The 18,667-nt window shown below is 41.3% G+C and overlaps 1 protein-coding gene across 1 annotated transcript; it reads left to right on the top strand.

Annotated features, from left to right (window-relative positions):
* Positions 1 to 3,414: 3,414 nt before the first annotated feature.
* LOC310856081 (NACHT, LRR and PYD domains-containing protein 3-like) lies at positions 3,415 to 17,129 on the top strand (the record flags this gene model as incomplete). The annotated part of the gene is made up of 9 exons (XM_083761298.1): positions 3,415 to 3,607; positions 4,593 to 4,718; positions 6,003 to 6,080; positions 7,385 to 9,146; positions 9,238 to 9,408; positions 9,683 to 9,853; positions 10,000 to 10,173; positions 11,823 to 11,878; positions 16,585 to 17,129. 9 exons carry the CDS (start codon positions 3,415 to 3,417, stop codon positions 17,127 to 17,129), a joined length of 3,276 nt encoding a protein of 1,091 aa, XP_083617424.1.
* Positions 17,130 to 18,667: the final 1,538 nt, after the last annotated feature.

Here is an 18,667-nt window from a genome sequence, read left to right as displayed (position 1 = left end):
TAACTTTTTTGAGCTCTTATTACTCCGTCATACTTTCACTTTGAAACTTCATTCAAACTTTATAATGTTCATCTATCTTTGAACTTTAATTGGTGAAAAAGTTGTTTTGAAAAAGTTTATACTTTTTAAAATATTTAACTTTATTTATAGTTTTTTCCTCCCATTGACAATGTATGGGATTTATCTCTAAATCAACCTCACTTTTGCAGCCTCATTACTCTGGCATACTTTGTCGTAGAAACGTGATTTAAACTTTAGAAAGCTCACACGACTCTGGACTTTTTCGTGGTTCAAACCGTATTCGAATACGTTAAACGTTTTTTCCGAAATCGCAGTTCAATCGCAGGCCGTTTCGCCTAATTAGTGCCAACTTAGAGTGCGGGCTTTTTTCACTAGAGTGCGTAGAACAGAAAATCTTTCCTTGAAAATTTACCAAACAAATTGCCGTCCCGGCCAAGATATTCACTTTACACGCATGTCCTTTGGTCATTTTGTAGCCACACATGTCCTCTTTCACACAATGTGACCACCAAAACACAGAGACATACAGAATGTGAACTACGGCCTTTTAAGTGACACAAATACAGTCAATCTGCTCATTGACCTCCATAGTAAAATCCTTACGAGGAAATTATCGCGATGACAATTCTTAACTCGCTCTTATAACCACATTTTCGATCGTACCAACACCACAATCGCACATGGTGTACCTCAATATCTCAGGCCACTCACAGCGAAAAAATTATTTGCATTCGACTTTTACTTTTTGCGATAGAGCAATTTGTTCGGGCATAGTTTCCCCCCATTCAGAACCATTGTAAAATAAGAGATCAAGTTGCGCGCCACTTGTTTGTCTTTTACACTTCCACAGCTGAGACATATAAGAGCTTAATTACAGGGCTGAAATTAAAGTTACAAGATCTCAATGAGTTGCTCTGCGATACCTTGTGGGCTTGTAGGTCTGCTATTTGTGCAATTGGATGGCCTTTACACAGCTCTCGCAAGAGCACGCACGCACGCATGCACGCACGCACACACACACCCTGTCTTCCTATTGGCTGGCCTTTACACAGCTCTCGCAAGTGCACGCACGCACGCACGCACGCACACACACACACACACGTTTATAAAAAAATATTTTCAAAAAAATTAAAATAAAATAAAAAAATTAAAAAAAATAAAAAAAATTAAAAAAAATTAAAAAAATTAAAAAAATTAAAAAAACTGAAAAAAAATTTAAAAAAATTAAAAAAAATTAAAAAAAATGAAAAAAATTAAAAAAAATGAAAAAAATTGAAAAAAATGAAAAAAATGGAAAAAAATGAAAAAAAATGAAAAAAATTAGATTTTTTTTTTTTTTTTTACATTTAAAGAAAAACTTTAAAAACACTTCTACAACTTCCACATACTTTATTCTGCTTAAACTATAGTTTTTACACATTTTCATACTTTTTTTAACTTTTACCTCAGCTTTAATGCATTTTCTACTTTTCTTTACAATATGCTACAGTCCCGAAATTTTGATTATAGATTTAGAACACCAATGGTAACACCATTACTCCGGTCCCCGAGTTTCAAACTTGACACGGCAATAACTTTATACAAAGCATTTTACGCGAGCCCACGCAGTTTCTACAGGAACTGCTTTCTAGTTATTATTATTATTATTATTATTATTAGTAGTAGTAGTAGTAGTAGTAGTAGTAGTAGTAGTAGTAGTAGTAGTAGTAGTAGTAGTAGGCTGCGAGGCTACACTTCCCAGCCTCACTGTGGAGACATATATACCATTATAGATATACAATAATTAAATAAACACTGTATAGTTTTATTATATTAAGGAATATAATATGCCTTTTGTTTTCTTTCTGTATATCAGCAAATTGTAGATTTTTGTGTTAGACATTATTGAGGGAAATTAAGATTCTCAGATAAAAAAGAAATAAAAAATCCATCTCCAACCGCTTATCTGTAGTCGGGTGGCGGGGGCAGATAAGGTTATCAATTATCAATGAATCGATAATTTGCATCCCTAAATAACAGTGATAATTGTACCCTACAGGTTAATCTATAGTTACAGTAACAGTGATGACTGTACCCTACAGGGTAATCTATAGTTACAGTAACAGTGATAATTGTATCTTGCAGGTTCTTCTGTTCTGGTTCCACTCTGTGGCGTCAATCAAAGCCACAATGGACCCATCAGCATCAGCACCAGCACCAGGTCCACAGACCACGGTACTGTTGTTTACTAATGCAATCACAGCTTTAACGTGTCTACAGTCACACTGAATGTTTCCACATTGACCCATGTTATAGATATGTATTTATGGGTCACTCTGTAGCCAGTATCATGTTATAGTATCATGTTACAGTATCATGTTACAGTATCATGTTATAGTATCATGTTATAGATATGTATTTATGGGTCACTCTGTGGCCAGTATCATGTTATAGTATCATGTTACAGTATCATGTTATAGATATGTATTTATGGGTCACTCTGTAGCCAGTATCATGTTACAGTATCATGTTATAGTATCATGTTACAGTATCATGTTACAGTATCATGTTATAGTATCATGTTACAGTATCATGTTATAGTATCATGTTATAGTATCATGTTATAGTATCATGTTATAGTATCATGTTACAGTATCATGTTATAGTATCATGTTATAGTATCATGTTACAGTATCATGTTATAGTATCATGTTATAGTATCATGTTACAGTATCATGTTATAGTATCATGTTATAGTATCATGTTACAGTATCATGTTACAGTATCATGTTATAGTATCATGTTACAGTATCATGTTATAGTATCATGTTATAGTATCATGTTACAGTATCATGTTACAGTATCATGTTACAGTATCATGTTATAGTATCATGTTACAGTATCATGTTACAGTATCATGTTACAGTATCATGTTATAGTATCATGTTACAGTATCATGTTATAGTATCATGTTATAGTATCATGTTATAGTATCATGTTACAGTATCATGTTATAGATATTTATTTATGTGTCAATCTGTAGCCAGTATCATGCAAGAAATGATGCGTTCAATATCACTCAGGCTTGTTATGATTGAAATAACACGACTGTATCCAACAGGTTGCTGGTAAGGACTTGACTTCAGCCAAATCCAGAAAAGGTGATTATTTTATTTTATTTTTGTAGTTTGTGTTTGAGGTATAACCAGCAATATCTTATTACAAAAGTATAAATGTACCAGATGTTACATTACTATGTACGTGGGGCATATAGAGATGCATAGAGCTTTGTTTTTCATTCATAGGATTCTCTTATTTCAACCACTCTTTCGTCCCCCCCTCTCTCCCCCCCGCAAAACAGCACATTTTGTGATGCAGCACAAGGCCAAGTTGATCCAAAATGTGTGCCCAGTCATGGCTGTAGTAGACAGTCTAGGAGACAGCTGGGTCCACCCTGAGAGCTATAGCCAGATTTATGCCGAGAAGACAACCATGGAACAAATGAGGACTCTGTTCACATCAACACTAGTTCCAGGAGGAATCAACGCCCGGGCAGCATTTTATGATGCCCTCATGGAACACCAACCCCGCCTGCTGGAGGAGCTTGGTAAGTGCAGAAGTACATTCATTCATTCATGCGTTTTTGTTCATTTATTTATTTAATTGAGGAGCGGCAGTGGTTCAGGGGTAGAGTGGCCACTTGGGAACCGGAAGGTTGCCAGTTCGATCCCGGGCTTCCCGAGTGTCATAGTGTTGAACTGTCCTTGAGCAAGACGCTAAACCGCTAATTGCTCCTAATTGCATGGTTTCCTCCACCATAGTGCATGCGTGCGTGCGATGTAAAGTCTATGTAAAGCTGTATGAATTGTGTGTGAATGGCTGAATATATAGTGCACAGTCTATGTAAAGCTGTATGAATTGTGTGTGAATGGCTGAATGTATAGTGCACAGTCTATGTAAAGCTGTATGAATGTGTGTGAATGAATGTAATGCACAGTCTATGTAAAGCTGTATGAATGTGTGTGAATGAATGTAGTGCACATGTCTATGTAAAAGGCCTTGGATAAAGGCACTATATAAATGCAGCAGTTACCATTGACCATGTCTATGGCAAGCCGTTTTAACATTTAATCGCTAGACTGGATATGTATTCCAGATATCTGTAATTCAGTTCTTCCTAGTCAAAACTAACGTTTCAGATATCCACAATGACATTCCTCCTATCCAAAACCATGTCCACTCACACACTTCATTATCCTCTCCTTACAGGAGCAGGAGCTGAACTTCCATCACAAGACTCGACCAACAAGCGTGAGTCATGAAACAATCTGGACGGAGCCTTTTGTAAACGAGTTAAATAGTCAGGAAAAAGGAAACGGCGCTGGCAGTGGTTGGATTATTTAAGTGTTTACCCCAGCAGTAAATGAGTTAAGATGTTATCATCATAATGCCGCAGCCAAAAAATTGTTTTAAAATGTGCAACAATCATGTAGTATTGTAATTGTGTCTCTCTCTCTCTCTCTCTCTCTCTCTCTCTCTCTCACTCACACTAATAAGTTCAGCTTCTTATAACTGACAATTGTATTGTGCAGCTCCTTTAGTGCCCCCTGCTGGAGCCATTAATGAAGCACATGGTGGAAGCACGTTGGTTGCTCCTGCTTTATCTGGATGTCACATCGGTGCACTCAACATCACTGTCACCACTACTACACAGCAAGGTACACTGTAAAATATACTACTGTATTACTGCACAGCAAGGTACACTGTAAAATATACTACTGTATTACTGCACAGCAAGGTACACTGTAAAATATACTACTGTATTACTGCACAGCAAGGTACACTGTAAAATATACTACTGTATTACTGCACAGCAAGGTACACTGTAAAATATACTACTGTATTACTGCACAGCAAGGTACACTGTAAAATATACTACTGTATTACTGCACAGCAAGGTACAGTGTAACACACCACTGTACTACTACACAGCAAGGTACACTGTAAAATATACTACTGTATTACTACACAGCAAGGTACACTGTAAAATATACTACTGTATTACTGCACAGCAAGGTACACTGTAACACACCACTGTACTACTACACAGCAAGGTACACTGTAACACACTACTGTACTACTACACAGCAAGGTACACTGTAAAATATACTACTGTATTACTACACAGCAAGGTACACTGTAAAATATACTACTGTATTACTGCACAGCAAGGTACACTGTAACACTGTACTACTACACAGCAAGGTACACTGTAAAATATACTACTGTATTACTGCACAGCAAGGTACACTGTAACACACCACTGTACTACTATAGCAAGGTACACTGTAAAATATACTACTGTACTACTGCACACAAAGGTACACTGTAACACACTACTGTACTACTACACAGAAAGGTACACACTGTACACAGTGGCCTAACATCGAGGTGATAGGCCCCGGTGCAAATCATTTAGTGCACGTACACACACACAGTGACACATGTGTGAGCGCGCACATAGCCTACATGTACGTATCACAGGACGGAGGAGCGCGTTTCAGCATGATCGGCTACTTTAAGTTTGAAAACAAAAAATGAATAAAAGAAAACATTGTCCCATCTCAGGCATTAAATTAATATTTGATGTCAGCCTATTCTCAAACTATGCCTGAACTAATCCTAAACATGACTACCTCCCCTCATTAGGGGAGTTAGAAACTTTGGACATTTAAGAATACTTTACACTTCCGAGGGTGAGTTGGAAAAAGGGGTGAGCAATCCAGTTACAGACTGTACACTACTGGACTGTTTACCAGGCTGATGTGGCACTTCTACTGGCAATCTATAAATGTCATTTTAGTTAGATAATGACAATAGAATCATTACATGCTGTATAATGACAATAGAATCATTACATGCTACGTTGACAATAGAATCATTACATGCTGTATAATGACAATAGACAACATTGCATAAGTAAATATTGTGTCCACTCACAGAGCTCACTTCATCATCTTCCTCTCCTTATGCAGGAGCTGAACCTCCATCACAAGACTCCACCGGCGAGTGCAACAAGGGTGAGTCATGAAACAATCTGGAGCCTTTTTTATGAAAGAGATGAAAATAAAATAAAATAGAATGTCTTAGATCAGTTTTGCATCTTAAAATCCAGTAGTGCACCTGCCCCATGCACAGTAGACAGCACCTAGGGTCACCAGATGCCCCCCTTTGCATCTTAAAATCCAGTAGTGCACCTGCCCCATGCACAGTACACAGCACCTATAGGGTCACCAGATGCCCCCCTTTGCATCTTAAAATCCAGCAGTGCACCTGCCCCATGCACAGTAGACAGCACCTAGGGTCACCAGATGCCCCCCATTGCATCTTAAAATCCAGCAGTGCACCTGCCCCATGCACAGTACACAGCACCTAGGGTCACCAGATGCCCCCCTTTGCGAGGGACAGTCCCTCATTTCCAAAACCTTCCGGGCGTCCCACAAATTGAGACCCCGTCCGTCCCACATTGTGACTGGCAGGCATGGCGTCGGTGTTCAAATGCCCTAATAGTTAAGTCCCCTAATAGTTGTTGTTCTGTTGTAAAGGTCTCTCATTGTCTCTTTTCCTGCTAGATGTGTTTTTAAGCCTGTTAACTCCTAGTCTACATAAGTCGGCCATACCACCCATGACCAAAATTAGTATTTTAAAACAAAATGTGAGACGCCAGAGGGGGTTAAATAACAATATGATAGGCAATATTTGGCCCATTATCACATCATGGCATTTAAACAGAGGGGGTTTAATAACAATATGATAGGCAATATTAGGCCCATTATCACATCATGGCATTTAAATAGCAACTTAAGAAGTAAGACAAGCCCGTCCCCCCGTCCCATTTGTCCCACACAAGCGATAATTCTGTCCCTCAAATTAACAGTTTGGGTCTGGTCACCCTAAAGCCCAAACCACACCAAAGGGTCAGCCAGCCTGTCAGCCAGCCTGTCAGCCTGTCAGACAGCCTGTCAACCAGCCTGTCAGCCTGTCAGCCAGCCTGTCAGCCTGTCTGTCAACCAGCCTGTCAGCCAGCCTGTCAGCCAGCCTGTCAGCCTGTGTAAAGAGAACCCTCCCTATGATTGGCCACCATTGAAATATTATCTGTATAATATTTTGAACAGCATTTCATGCATTTTGGAACGTCTGGTATACCACCCAATACAGTTTTTGAAAACGCACATTAATCTAGTGATATTTTAGTCATGTTTAGCTTGTCATCGTGACTTCGTCATGATAAATTGGCTTTTAACGTTAACGAAAACAACACCGATATGAGGACCACGTTCTATAACATACACTTAATGATGTCATCTTGTCTTTGGTCCTTTAGAAACTCTTGCTCTGTGTCGACTAGAGTTCAAGTCTAATCTGAAGCAGAACATTCAGCATATGAATCAATGGATCCAAAAACATGGAGAGAACACACGTGTGGTTGATATCTACACAGAGGTCTACATCACAGTGGGAGGCAGTGGAACGGTCAATAAAGAACATGAGATCAAGCAGATTGAGTTGGCGTACACGAAAACAGCCGGACCAGAAACATCAATCAACATGGACGACATAGTGGAACCTTTACTTGGAAAACACATCAAAACAGCGATGACGACGGGAGTGGCCGGCATTGGTAAATCAGTACTAGCTCAGAAGTTCGCTCTGAACTGGGCAGAAGACAAAGCCAACCGGCATATCGACTTTGTGTTTCCATTCACTTTCCGAGAGTTGAATTTGGAGATGATGGAGAAGAAAGAGTACAGCATGGAGGGACTTCTTCATCACTTTTTTAGTGAAACCAAGAAGATAAATATCTGCACCTTCGAACAGTGCGAGATCTTGTTCATCTTTGATGGATTAGATGAATGTAGGCCTCCTCTATGTTTCCCGGAAACTGTGAAATGGACTGATCCGACGAAGCCAACCACAGTGCACGTGCTCCTGACAAACCTCCTCAGGGGAAACTTGCTTCCAAAAGCTAAATTCTGGATAACCTCACGACCTGCAGCCGCCGACCAGATCCCTCCTGTTGACAGGGTGACAGAGGTGAGAGGGTTCAAAGACCCCCAGAAGAAGGAATACTTCTTCAAGAGATTCACTGATGAGCAGCTGGCCAGTACAATCTACTCACACGTCCAGAGATCCCGAAGCATCCACATCATGTGTCACATCCCGGTCTGCTGTTGGATCACTTCTAACGTTATGGAAGGAATTTTGAAGACAGATAAGGAAGGAGTGCTGCCAAAGACCCAGACCACCATGTACCTCCACTTCATGCTAACTCAGTCCATACACAAGAATGACAAGTTTCCTGGCAGAAATCCAGATGATGCCCTTCTGTTTCTGGGGAAATTGGCTTTCAAACAGCTGAAGAATGGCAACCTGATCTTCTACGAAGTAGACCTGAAAGCATCTGGCATTGATATCAAAGACGCAGCAATGTACTCAGAAGTGTTCACACAGTTATTTGGAGAGGTGCGTCGGTCGGACGCGAAGAAGATGTTCTGCTTTGTCCATCTGAGTGTTCAGGAGTTTCTGGCTGCCCTCCACGTCCTCACCACTTTCATCAACACTGGTGACAACCTACTCTCAACCTCCAAGATGCCCAAGTCATTTGGACGGAATTTCAAATCCAAGATTCATCACCTCTACAAAAGTGCTGTAAACAAGGCCTTACAGAGTCCAAACGGACACCTGGACTTGTTCCTGCGTTTCCTGCTGGGCCTCTCTTTGGAGACCAATCAGCAACTCCTAGAATCGCTGCTGATACAGAAAGGAAAAAGCTTCCAGACCAATGATAAAACCATCAAATACATCAAGGAGAAGATCAGAGAGAATCCTTCTCCAGAGCGAAGCATCAATCTGTTCCACTGTCTGAATGAGCTGAATGATCATTCTCTGGAGGAGGACATCCAACAGTACCTGGCGTCAGGACGTCTCTCCACACAAAAGCTCTCTCCTGCTCAGTGGTCAGCTCTGGTCTTCATGTTGCTGTCTTCAGAAAAGGAGCTGGACGTGTTTGACCTGAAGAAATACTCTGCTTCAGAGGAGGCTCTTCTGGGGCTGCTGCCCGTGCTCCAAGCCTCCAATAAAGCTCTGTAGGTTCACTGATAACTGGATACATTTAATATATTATAAGATCTTTATTTAACAGAAAATCTAATAGAGAAATGCTTTATGTTTCTTCAGGCTGAGTGGCTGTAACCTGTCAGTGAGATGCTGTAAGGAGTTATCGTCAGCTCTCAGCTCCAGCTCTAGTTTGAGAGAAGTTGACCTGACCAATAATGACCTTCAGGACTCTGGAGTCCACCTTCTGGCTGAGGGACTGGGGAGTCCACACTGCATGTTGGAGACTCTCAAGTCAGTATAACTTTGCGTTTAAATGAAACCTAATACATTTCTAATATGCCATATTGTCGGGTCCCTTTTCATTCAGTTTCGTTCCAATGTCATTGGCACTACTCATTCAATGGAGTTTTGCATTGATAAGACACTTCTGGACTTTGGTTAAGTTCTCCTCATAATATCCTGCAGTTACCATTTTGTCACAAGCCAGAAATGTATATTAATGTGTATAAAAAATAAGAAAGAAAGAACAGAAAATCTAATAAAGAAATGCTTTATGTTTCTTCAGGCTGAGTGGCTGTAACCTGTCAGTGAGTTGCTGTAAGGAGTTATCGTCAGTCTTTAGCTCCAGCTCTAGTTTGAGAGAAGTTGACCTGAGCAATAATGACCTTCAGGACTCTGGAGTCCACCTTCTGGCTGAGGGACTGGGGAGTCCACACTGCATGTTGGAGACTCTCAAGTGAGTATAACTGTGTTTAAATATAACCTAATACGTTTATAAATTCAATGGAACAGAATGTAACATTTTGAAACTTCTCACTGTGCGTGTGTGTGCGTGTGCGTGTGTGTGTGTGTGTGTGTGTGTGTGTGTGTGTGTGTGTGTAGTTTGTCAGGATGTCTGGTCACAGAGAAAGGCTGTTCTTCTCTGACCTCAGCTCTGCGCTCCAACCCTTCCCATTTGAGAGAGTTGGACTTGACCTTCAATCATCCAGGAGAATCAGGCAGAGCGATGCTCTCTGCTGTTGTGACGGATCCACGCTGTAGACTGGACACTCTTAGGTATGAGAGACTTGGTGTGTGTGTGTGTGTGTGTGTGTGTGTGTGTGTGTGTGTGTGTGTGTGTGTGTGTGTGTGTGTGTGTGTGTGTGTGTGTGTGTGTGTGTGTGTGTGTGTGTGTGTGTGTGTGTGTGTGTGTGTGTGTGTTCTAAAAGTAGCACTACAACACTGGTGTGAGACAAAGACAAACACAACATTTTGGTCAGAACAATGTTCTCAATCATACTGTGATTTTCTGTATTGATTATTGTTTAATGGTGTGAAATCATTATCAAAGATTCATTATTCACAATCACAATCAGTCACTAGGTTCGTTTCCATAAAACTGTTTTTTTGCGCATTAAGGCTCTTGCGCAAAATCTCCTGGATGGAAACGCATCAAAATGCGAATAAGTCTCTTTTTCTCAAAAAACACTTTTTCGCTTGGAGGTGGCAGATTTAGGCTTTTTCGAAAAAAGGGAAATGCGCAAATAGTGTATGGAAACACTTGCGGAAAAGGTTTTTAATTAGAAAAGCATTGAACTCGCATTATATCGCTTTTGAACAGTTAAAACGATAACTAAAACTAAAAAAACGATGGGGAGGCAGTGGAGTGAACGGTGCATGGGAGGGTGGCTAGAGAGGGAGAGGGAGTGATGTTGTGGATACATATAAGGTCCCAATTTACTACTACCCGACCCGTCCGATTAATCATTGTGTAGTGTGTTGACTGTGTTCAAAGATCCCATACGAAGTCTGAATCCTCCCGAGTTGATCGGGGCGCTCCGATCATTTTGATATCTGGATCGCTACTGTATGGATGCAAGACACACACACACACACACACACACACACACACACACACACACACACGCACGTGAACTACGAGTAGTGTAGACGAAACTTTTATATAACCTAGCTGCCTGGGTCCCTGCAGGCTATTCGATTTCGATCCATGCATATGCTTAATCTATTCTTATATATTTATATTCATTGCATTTGATAGTCTAGGGTGGCTCTGGGTAGAAAACAGAGTTAAGCGATTGACCACCCCCCCCCCCCCCCCCTCTCACGATTTTGCAACCCATTTCTTCACCCAGTGTCAATTATCTAATGCAATCCTGGGCGCTACACTTCCTCTGCCAACCTGGGGGGGCAGCGGACTGACCTCATGTCCCCTTCTATGCATGAGGAGTCCAAGCTGCTTCTTTTCACCTGACAGAGGGGAATTTCCCCGGCCGGACGTAGTGCGTGGAAGGAACACATTATTCCGACCAGTTCCTTTCCCCTCCATCAGGCGCCCCGACTGGCCAGGGAGAGACCAGGATTACTGCATGTTTTTTGTGAGGGTACCTACACCAGGGGACCCTAGGGAAAAAAATGCAAATCCCTGTCGTCCTTTAAAGCACGCCTGAAAATCCACCTTTCAGCATGCCAAAGGGAGAGGGAATGATTACCCCCCTCCCCTCCCCCCTAAGTCTAGTGACTTGACTACCCCCACCTCCTTATAACTCCCTTCTTTGTTCCCCCACCTGTACATATTTCGGCAATCCCATTGGACGTGTGTTTGACTGTAACCTGTACATTTCTGACAATAATGTATTCAAATCAAATCAATCATTGTATATATTATCATAGATAATCAGGTGTGACGTTGTCTCTCCTCTCTCCAGTGTGGACCACGGTGACGTGAACAGGCTGACACCAGGTTTGAAGAAGAGCATGATGAGTAAGATTCTATTCTGTTTTATTCATTCAATCAAAGCATTTAAAACAGGGGTTCTCAACCTGGGGGTCGCCAAATTATTTTCTGAATGTGTAAAAAAAAATAATAATAATAATAATATTGCAACTGAATGGCTGGAAAGTAGAAATCAAGAGTTTAAGAGCCGTATTGTGCATAAACGTTGAGGGTTTCCCAGCCAAAACATTAGAGAACCACAGATTCAGATGAGCAGCTCATATCCACATCAGCATGTGACATTATTAACTCATTCACATCCTACTGTGAATGAAGATGATAATAGCCATAACACTGTAGACCATACATGGGCCGCGGGCCACATGCGGCACCCACCATCAGTTAATGCGGCTCGCAGGTTGATATCTGCGGGACGCAGATATTAATACTGATATTAAAATTGTCTTTTTTATGTCAAATGAATTTATATTTAGTTCATTAAAGTTAACATAACTATATAACTGAATGCATTTGAAATTAAATAAATGTGTTACTTTTCAGGATTCCAATTAAAAAATAGCAAAAGAATATCCAGGATTTCAGTTCAAATATAGCAAAAATAGCTGATCTACAAGCTCAAAACGTGTCGCAGTGCGGCGCATTTTGAGCTTGTAGATTGTCTATTTTTTTTGGAAATATAGTGGCCCTCGCTATCGTCAGAGATGGGCAAAATACATTGAAAATGTATTTTGATACAAAATACAAATACTGGGTCAAAAAATGTATCTAAATACAAAATACAAAATACATCTTCCATCCCAGCGAAATACAAATTACAAAATACAAAAAAAGTATTTCAAATACGTATTTCAAATACATGTATTTCAAATACTGCCCATCTCTGATGGGCAAAATACATTGAAAATGTATTTTGTTACAAAATACAAATACTGGGTCAAAAAAATGTATCTAAATACAAAATACATCTAATTTCTTCCATCCCAGTGAAATACAAATTACAAAATACAAAAAAGTATTTCAAATACGTATTTCAAATACATGTATTTCAAATACTGCCCACCCTGGCTATCGTCAAAGTTGCCCAGCCCTGGTGTAGACGAATACAGCATGTGACATTATTAACTCATTCACATCCTTCTATGAATAAAGATGATAACCATAACGTGTAGACTAATACAGTATGTGATATTAACACAAACATGCCTCCAATCACAATGTAATGTAGTCATTTATCAGACGCTCTTAATCCAGAGTGATTTACAGTAAGCAAGAACAACACATGGTAATACATCAAATACATAGAAATAGACATCAAGAATAAAACGTAAGCTAAGAACCTAACATCCGTCTAACAGTGGAATATCTATATAATGAAACTATACGATACACTATAGAGTGCTATTCTATGTCTACATAAAATGCTATCTAAATTACATGAGTTGAGCCTTTGCATACGCCTGTAAAGTCGTCGAGGCTAGGGCAAGTGCTACGGACACTTGTGCAAACTAATCACAAGACTGACTGTCATCAAGTCACCATATAACCGTCTGTCATGGGCATGATGTGCCCTCTAGCTGTCAACTGTGGGCATTACAGTCCATCTGTTACCATTCAAAGCAGAGGATGGTTTGAAACAAACACGTTGTGAGCTGTGTGTGACCTTTATTTGATAGATACAGTAGAGATTGACAGGAAACAGGAATGTAGGCCTATTCAAAAGACTGACTAAAACTAAATTACAATGTAGGCCTATTCAAAAGACTGACAACACTATAGCCTCATTAGTTTTTCTATTTTTCTCTCAGTAGGCCTAATCATTGGCTATTTGTCAGAGGTGAGATTGAACGAGTTCAGAAAAGAATAGCTAAAATTGCATATCTACAAGCTATTGTGACACATTGTTGGCTATTTTTGCATTGCGACACATTGTTGGCTATTTTTTCTAGATAAAGACAAAGATTATTTTGTTAGTTTTAGTTTACTATAAAAACCTTGGTCAAAATAGCAGTTAATTTGTTTCATCCATTTTCTTTATGTATTTGTTTTATTTATTTAATTTAGTTAGTTAGTTGTACATACATTTACATTTGTTTTAGTCCGTCCGTCAGCCAGCCAGCCAGTCAGTCAGTCAGTCAGTCAGTCAGTCAGTCAGTCAGTCAGTCAGTCAGTCAGTCAGCCAGCCAGCCAGCCAGCCAGCCAGCCAGCCAGCCAGCCAGCCAGCCAGCCAGCCAGCCAGCCAGCCTGCCTGCCTGCCTGCCAGTCAGTCAGTCAGTCAGTCAGTCAGTCAGTCAGTCAGTCAGTCAGTCAGTCAGTCAGTCAGTCAGTCAGTCAGCCAGCGAGCTTGTAGGTCGGCTATTTTCAGCATGCAACCAAGTGTAAAATCAGTCATTACGACGCCAAAATACATTTTAGTCGACTAAATCAACTGTAGAGTTAGTCGACTAAAATCGTATGATATTTAGTTGACTAAAAGTTAAAACTAGACTAACACCAACATTTCAGGTGACTAAAATGTGACTTAAACTAAATATTTATTTATTCAAAAGACTAAATCTAAATTTGCTGTCAAAATCAACACTATAGTCTCATTAGTTTTTCTATTTCAGTTAATTAAATATTTTCCCAATTCTAGTTTTATAGATTCGGTAATCACATTTATTTTATTTTTCACAGTGTTCAGTTCAGTTCAGTTCAGTTTTATTTTGGTCAAAAAGCAAAGACATTACATTACATGTATTATTATTATTTATTTATTTTTGAGACCAAAAGGGTTTAGGCTGAAGCCAATGGCTTATTGTGCCTATCCGGGGGTGGGGGGGGGGGGGGGGGGGGGCAGACAGACAGAGAGAAAACAAAAACATGAAAAACAAAACAAAACAAAACAACAAACAACCAAACACAAAAGAGAACACAAGGAAAAGTAAAACACAGAGAAGACAGATTTGATCCCACAGAATCCAGAGATGAGAAGAATGTTATATATATGATTATTATATAGTTATTATATTACTTTGTCATACTAATATGATTTAGTAAAAATACTAGTTTATAATGTTCTATACTTATCTATAATTTTAGATTTACACATTATTTTAAATGTATTAATTGAGCCGCACTTTTTCAATTCATTGTCTAAGCTGTTCCATAGTTTCACATAGTGTCAGAGGTGAGATTGAACAAGTTCATAACAAATAGCTAAAATAGCACATATCTATATCAGTAGTTCTCAAACTATTTCATGTCAAGGACCCCAAAGATTATATATTGATCACTGACCCCCTTCTGAAAACATGTTGTTCCAGGGACCCCCCAGAAGCAAAGATATTTAAAAACGTTTGCTGTGAAATAATATATAATCAAAGATTTGCCCACGATTATTCAAAAATAGCAGATCTACAAGCTCGTAGCGCGGCACCGAATGTCGCACTTGTGGATCTGCTATTTCTCAATGCTATTCTCTGCTATTTCTCAATAGTAATAATACTTCAAATAATATTTAAAGTAACCCCCCCCCCCCGCCACACACACACACACACACACATACACACAACCTCCCCCCCCACACACACACACACACAACCGTCCCTCACACACACACATACCCCCCACCCCCTCCCCCCACACACACACACACACACACACACACACAACCGTCCCTCACACCCCCCCCAAACACACACACACAACCGTCCCTCACACCCCCCCCCCGCCACACACACACACACACACACACACACACACACACACACAACCGTCCCTCACACCCCCCCCCCCCCCGCCACACACACACACACACACAACCGTCCCTCACACCCCCCCCCGCCACACACACACACACACACACACACACACACACACACACACAACCGTCCCTCACACCCCCCCCCCCCCGCCACACACACACACACACACAACCGTCCCTCACACCCCCCCCCCCCCGCCACACACACACACACACACACACACCCGCCACACACACACACACACACACACACACACACCTCCCCCCGCCACACACACACACACACACCACCTCCCCCGCCACACACACACAGACACACACCCCCCCCCCCGCCACACACACACACACACACACACACACACCTCCCCCCCGCCACACACACACACACACACACCCCCCCCCCCGCCACACACACACCACACACACACCCCCCCGCCACACACACACACACACACACCCCGCCACACACACACACACACACACACACACACACACACACAACCGTCCCTCACACCCCCCCCCCCCCCGCCACACACACACACACACACCTCCCCCCCGCCACACACACACACACACCCCCCCGCCACACACACACAGACACACACCCCCCCCCCCCCGCCACACACACACACACACACACACCTCCCCCCCGCCACACACACACACACACACACACACACCCCCCCCCCCCGCCACACACACACACACACACCCCCCCCCCCGCCACACACACACACACACACACCCCCCCCGCCACACACACACACACACACACACACACACCCCGCCACACACACACACACACACACACACACACACACACACACACACACACACACACAACCGTCCCTCACACCCCTCCCCTGCCGCTCCCTTTTTTTTTATTTTTTATTATTAGTATTATCATTATTATTATTATTATTGTTATTATTATTATTATGATGATGTGTGATTGTAAACTGGTGCTGTATTGTGTTGTTCTTCTCATCAGATGTGTGTGAACTCACTCTGGATCCAAACACAGCATACAGAACCCTCTCTCTGTCTGAGAACAACAGGGAGGTGAGACCTGTGAGAGAGGATCAGAACTATCCTCCTCATCCACACAGATTTAAGACCTACCATCAGGTGCTGTGTAGAGAGGAACTGACTGGACGCTGTTACTGTGAGGTACAGTGTAGTGGACGTGTTGAGGTAGCATTGACACACAGTGATGTCCCCAGAGAGGGTCGTGACAGTGGGTTTGGATTCAATAATAAATCATGGAGTCTGAACTGTGATGGTGATAAGAAAATCTACACTGTGTATCACAATGATAAGAAGACTGTCCTCCCTGTCAGTCCCTCCTCCTCCTCCAATAGAGTAGCAGTCTATCTAGACCATGCTGCTGGCACTGTGTCCTTCTACACAGTGTCCTCTGACTCACTCACACACCTGCACACCTTCCAGTCCACCTTCACTGGACCACTCTATGTTGGGTTCAGGATGTATGCTGGGTTCTGGTGCTACAGGATTGACTCCTCAGTGTCTCTGTGAGTCAGATGGAGGAGGAGGAGCTACATGTACAGTATGTAGCATAATGTATATAGGTCCAGTATAATGTATATAGGTCCAGTATAATGTATATAGGTCCAGCATAATTTATATAGGTCAGTATAATGTATATAGGTCAGTATAATGTATATAGGTTGACTGACTCCTCAGTGTCTCCGTGAGTCAGATAGAGGAGGAGGAGCATGTGTTTGTGTGGGTGTGTGTGTGCATGTGTGCATGTGTTTGTTTGAGTTGTTTGTACGCACATACTTATACACATGCACGCGCGCTCACGGACGCACGCACGCACACACACACACACACACACACACACACACACACACACACACACACACACACACACACACACACACACACACACACACACACACACACACACACACACACACACAGGCTCCTCAGTGTTTATTGACGCATGTTGTGCCGAGTTGTAAATCTGCAGTTTTCACTGCATTCAACTTTTCTTTCTTATTTAATCAGAATGTTGGACCAAAATGACATTTGAACTGAAGTTAAACAAGTGATATTTGTATGCATATTGTTCTGAACGCCTCGGTGCATTCTGTAAATTAAAAGTATCATTTTAGGAGCCACTTTGAGAACCCTTGTTGTAAAAGACTCTTCTGTTTGGAGTTAAATGTACTCAAGAAATCCAGAGAAAAATGTTTAAACAAAACAATTAAATTGGATATTTGTTCTAAAATAATTGCTTTGTCTTCATTATTGTTTAAATTGTGTAACAGCTTTTACAGTGGTGTAAGAAGTACTCCAGTAATCAATTAACATATTCCCATTGACAAAGAATGGAGAATTTACTGACTGACTGACTGATTGACAGTCAGTCAGTCAGTCAGTCAGTCAGTCAGCCAGCCAGCCAGCCAGCCAGCCAGCCAGCCAGCCAGCCAGCCAGTCAGTCAGTCAGTCAGTCAGTCAGTCAGTCAGTCAGTCAGTCAGTCAGTCAGTCAGTCAGCCAGCCAGCCAGCCAGCCAGCCAGCCAGCCAGCCAGCCAGCCAGTCAGTCAGTTGTTTTATGCTTGGTTGCATGCTGAAAATAGCTGATCTACAAGCTCACAACGCGTTGCACAACGTATTGTGAGCTTGTAGATTTTCAGCATGCAACCAAGGGTAAAATCAGTATATGACGCCATCAAGGTCCGCCAAAATACATTTTAGTCGACTAAATCAACTGTAGAGTATATTAGTTTTTCTATTTCAGTTAATCAAATATTTTCCTAATTTTAGTTATTTACAAACAAACAAATGCTTTACCTCACTGGCTGCCCTGCATAGCTCAAAGGGCATGAGGAAAGGAACCATACAACATCATCATAACAACCAGGACTGAAAAGTAACACAATAAACAAAACGATCAATAAACCTTATAATGAATTGTAACAAGGAACTCAAATGTTTACAAATGACTCAAAGAAATTACACCGAAATAATAAAACAAACGTTGAATCGTGACACGCTCTGTAACAAACGACTGCTTCTCTCAACACTCGAGTGCAACTGACAGAC

Source organism: Protomyctophum parallelum, assembly GCF_964188405.1.
Source record: "Protomyctophum parallelum genome assembly, chromosome: 3".
In the NCBI taxonomy this organism is placed as follows: Eukaryota; Metazoa; Chordata; class Actinopteri; order Myctophiformes; family Myctophidae; genus Protomyctophum; species Protomyctophum parallelum.
Note: the sequence above shows the minus strand (reverse complement) of the source record. Positions and strands in the feature narration are given on the sequence as shown.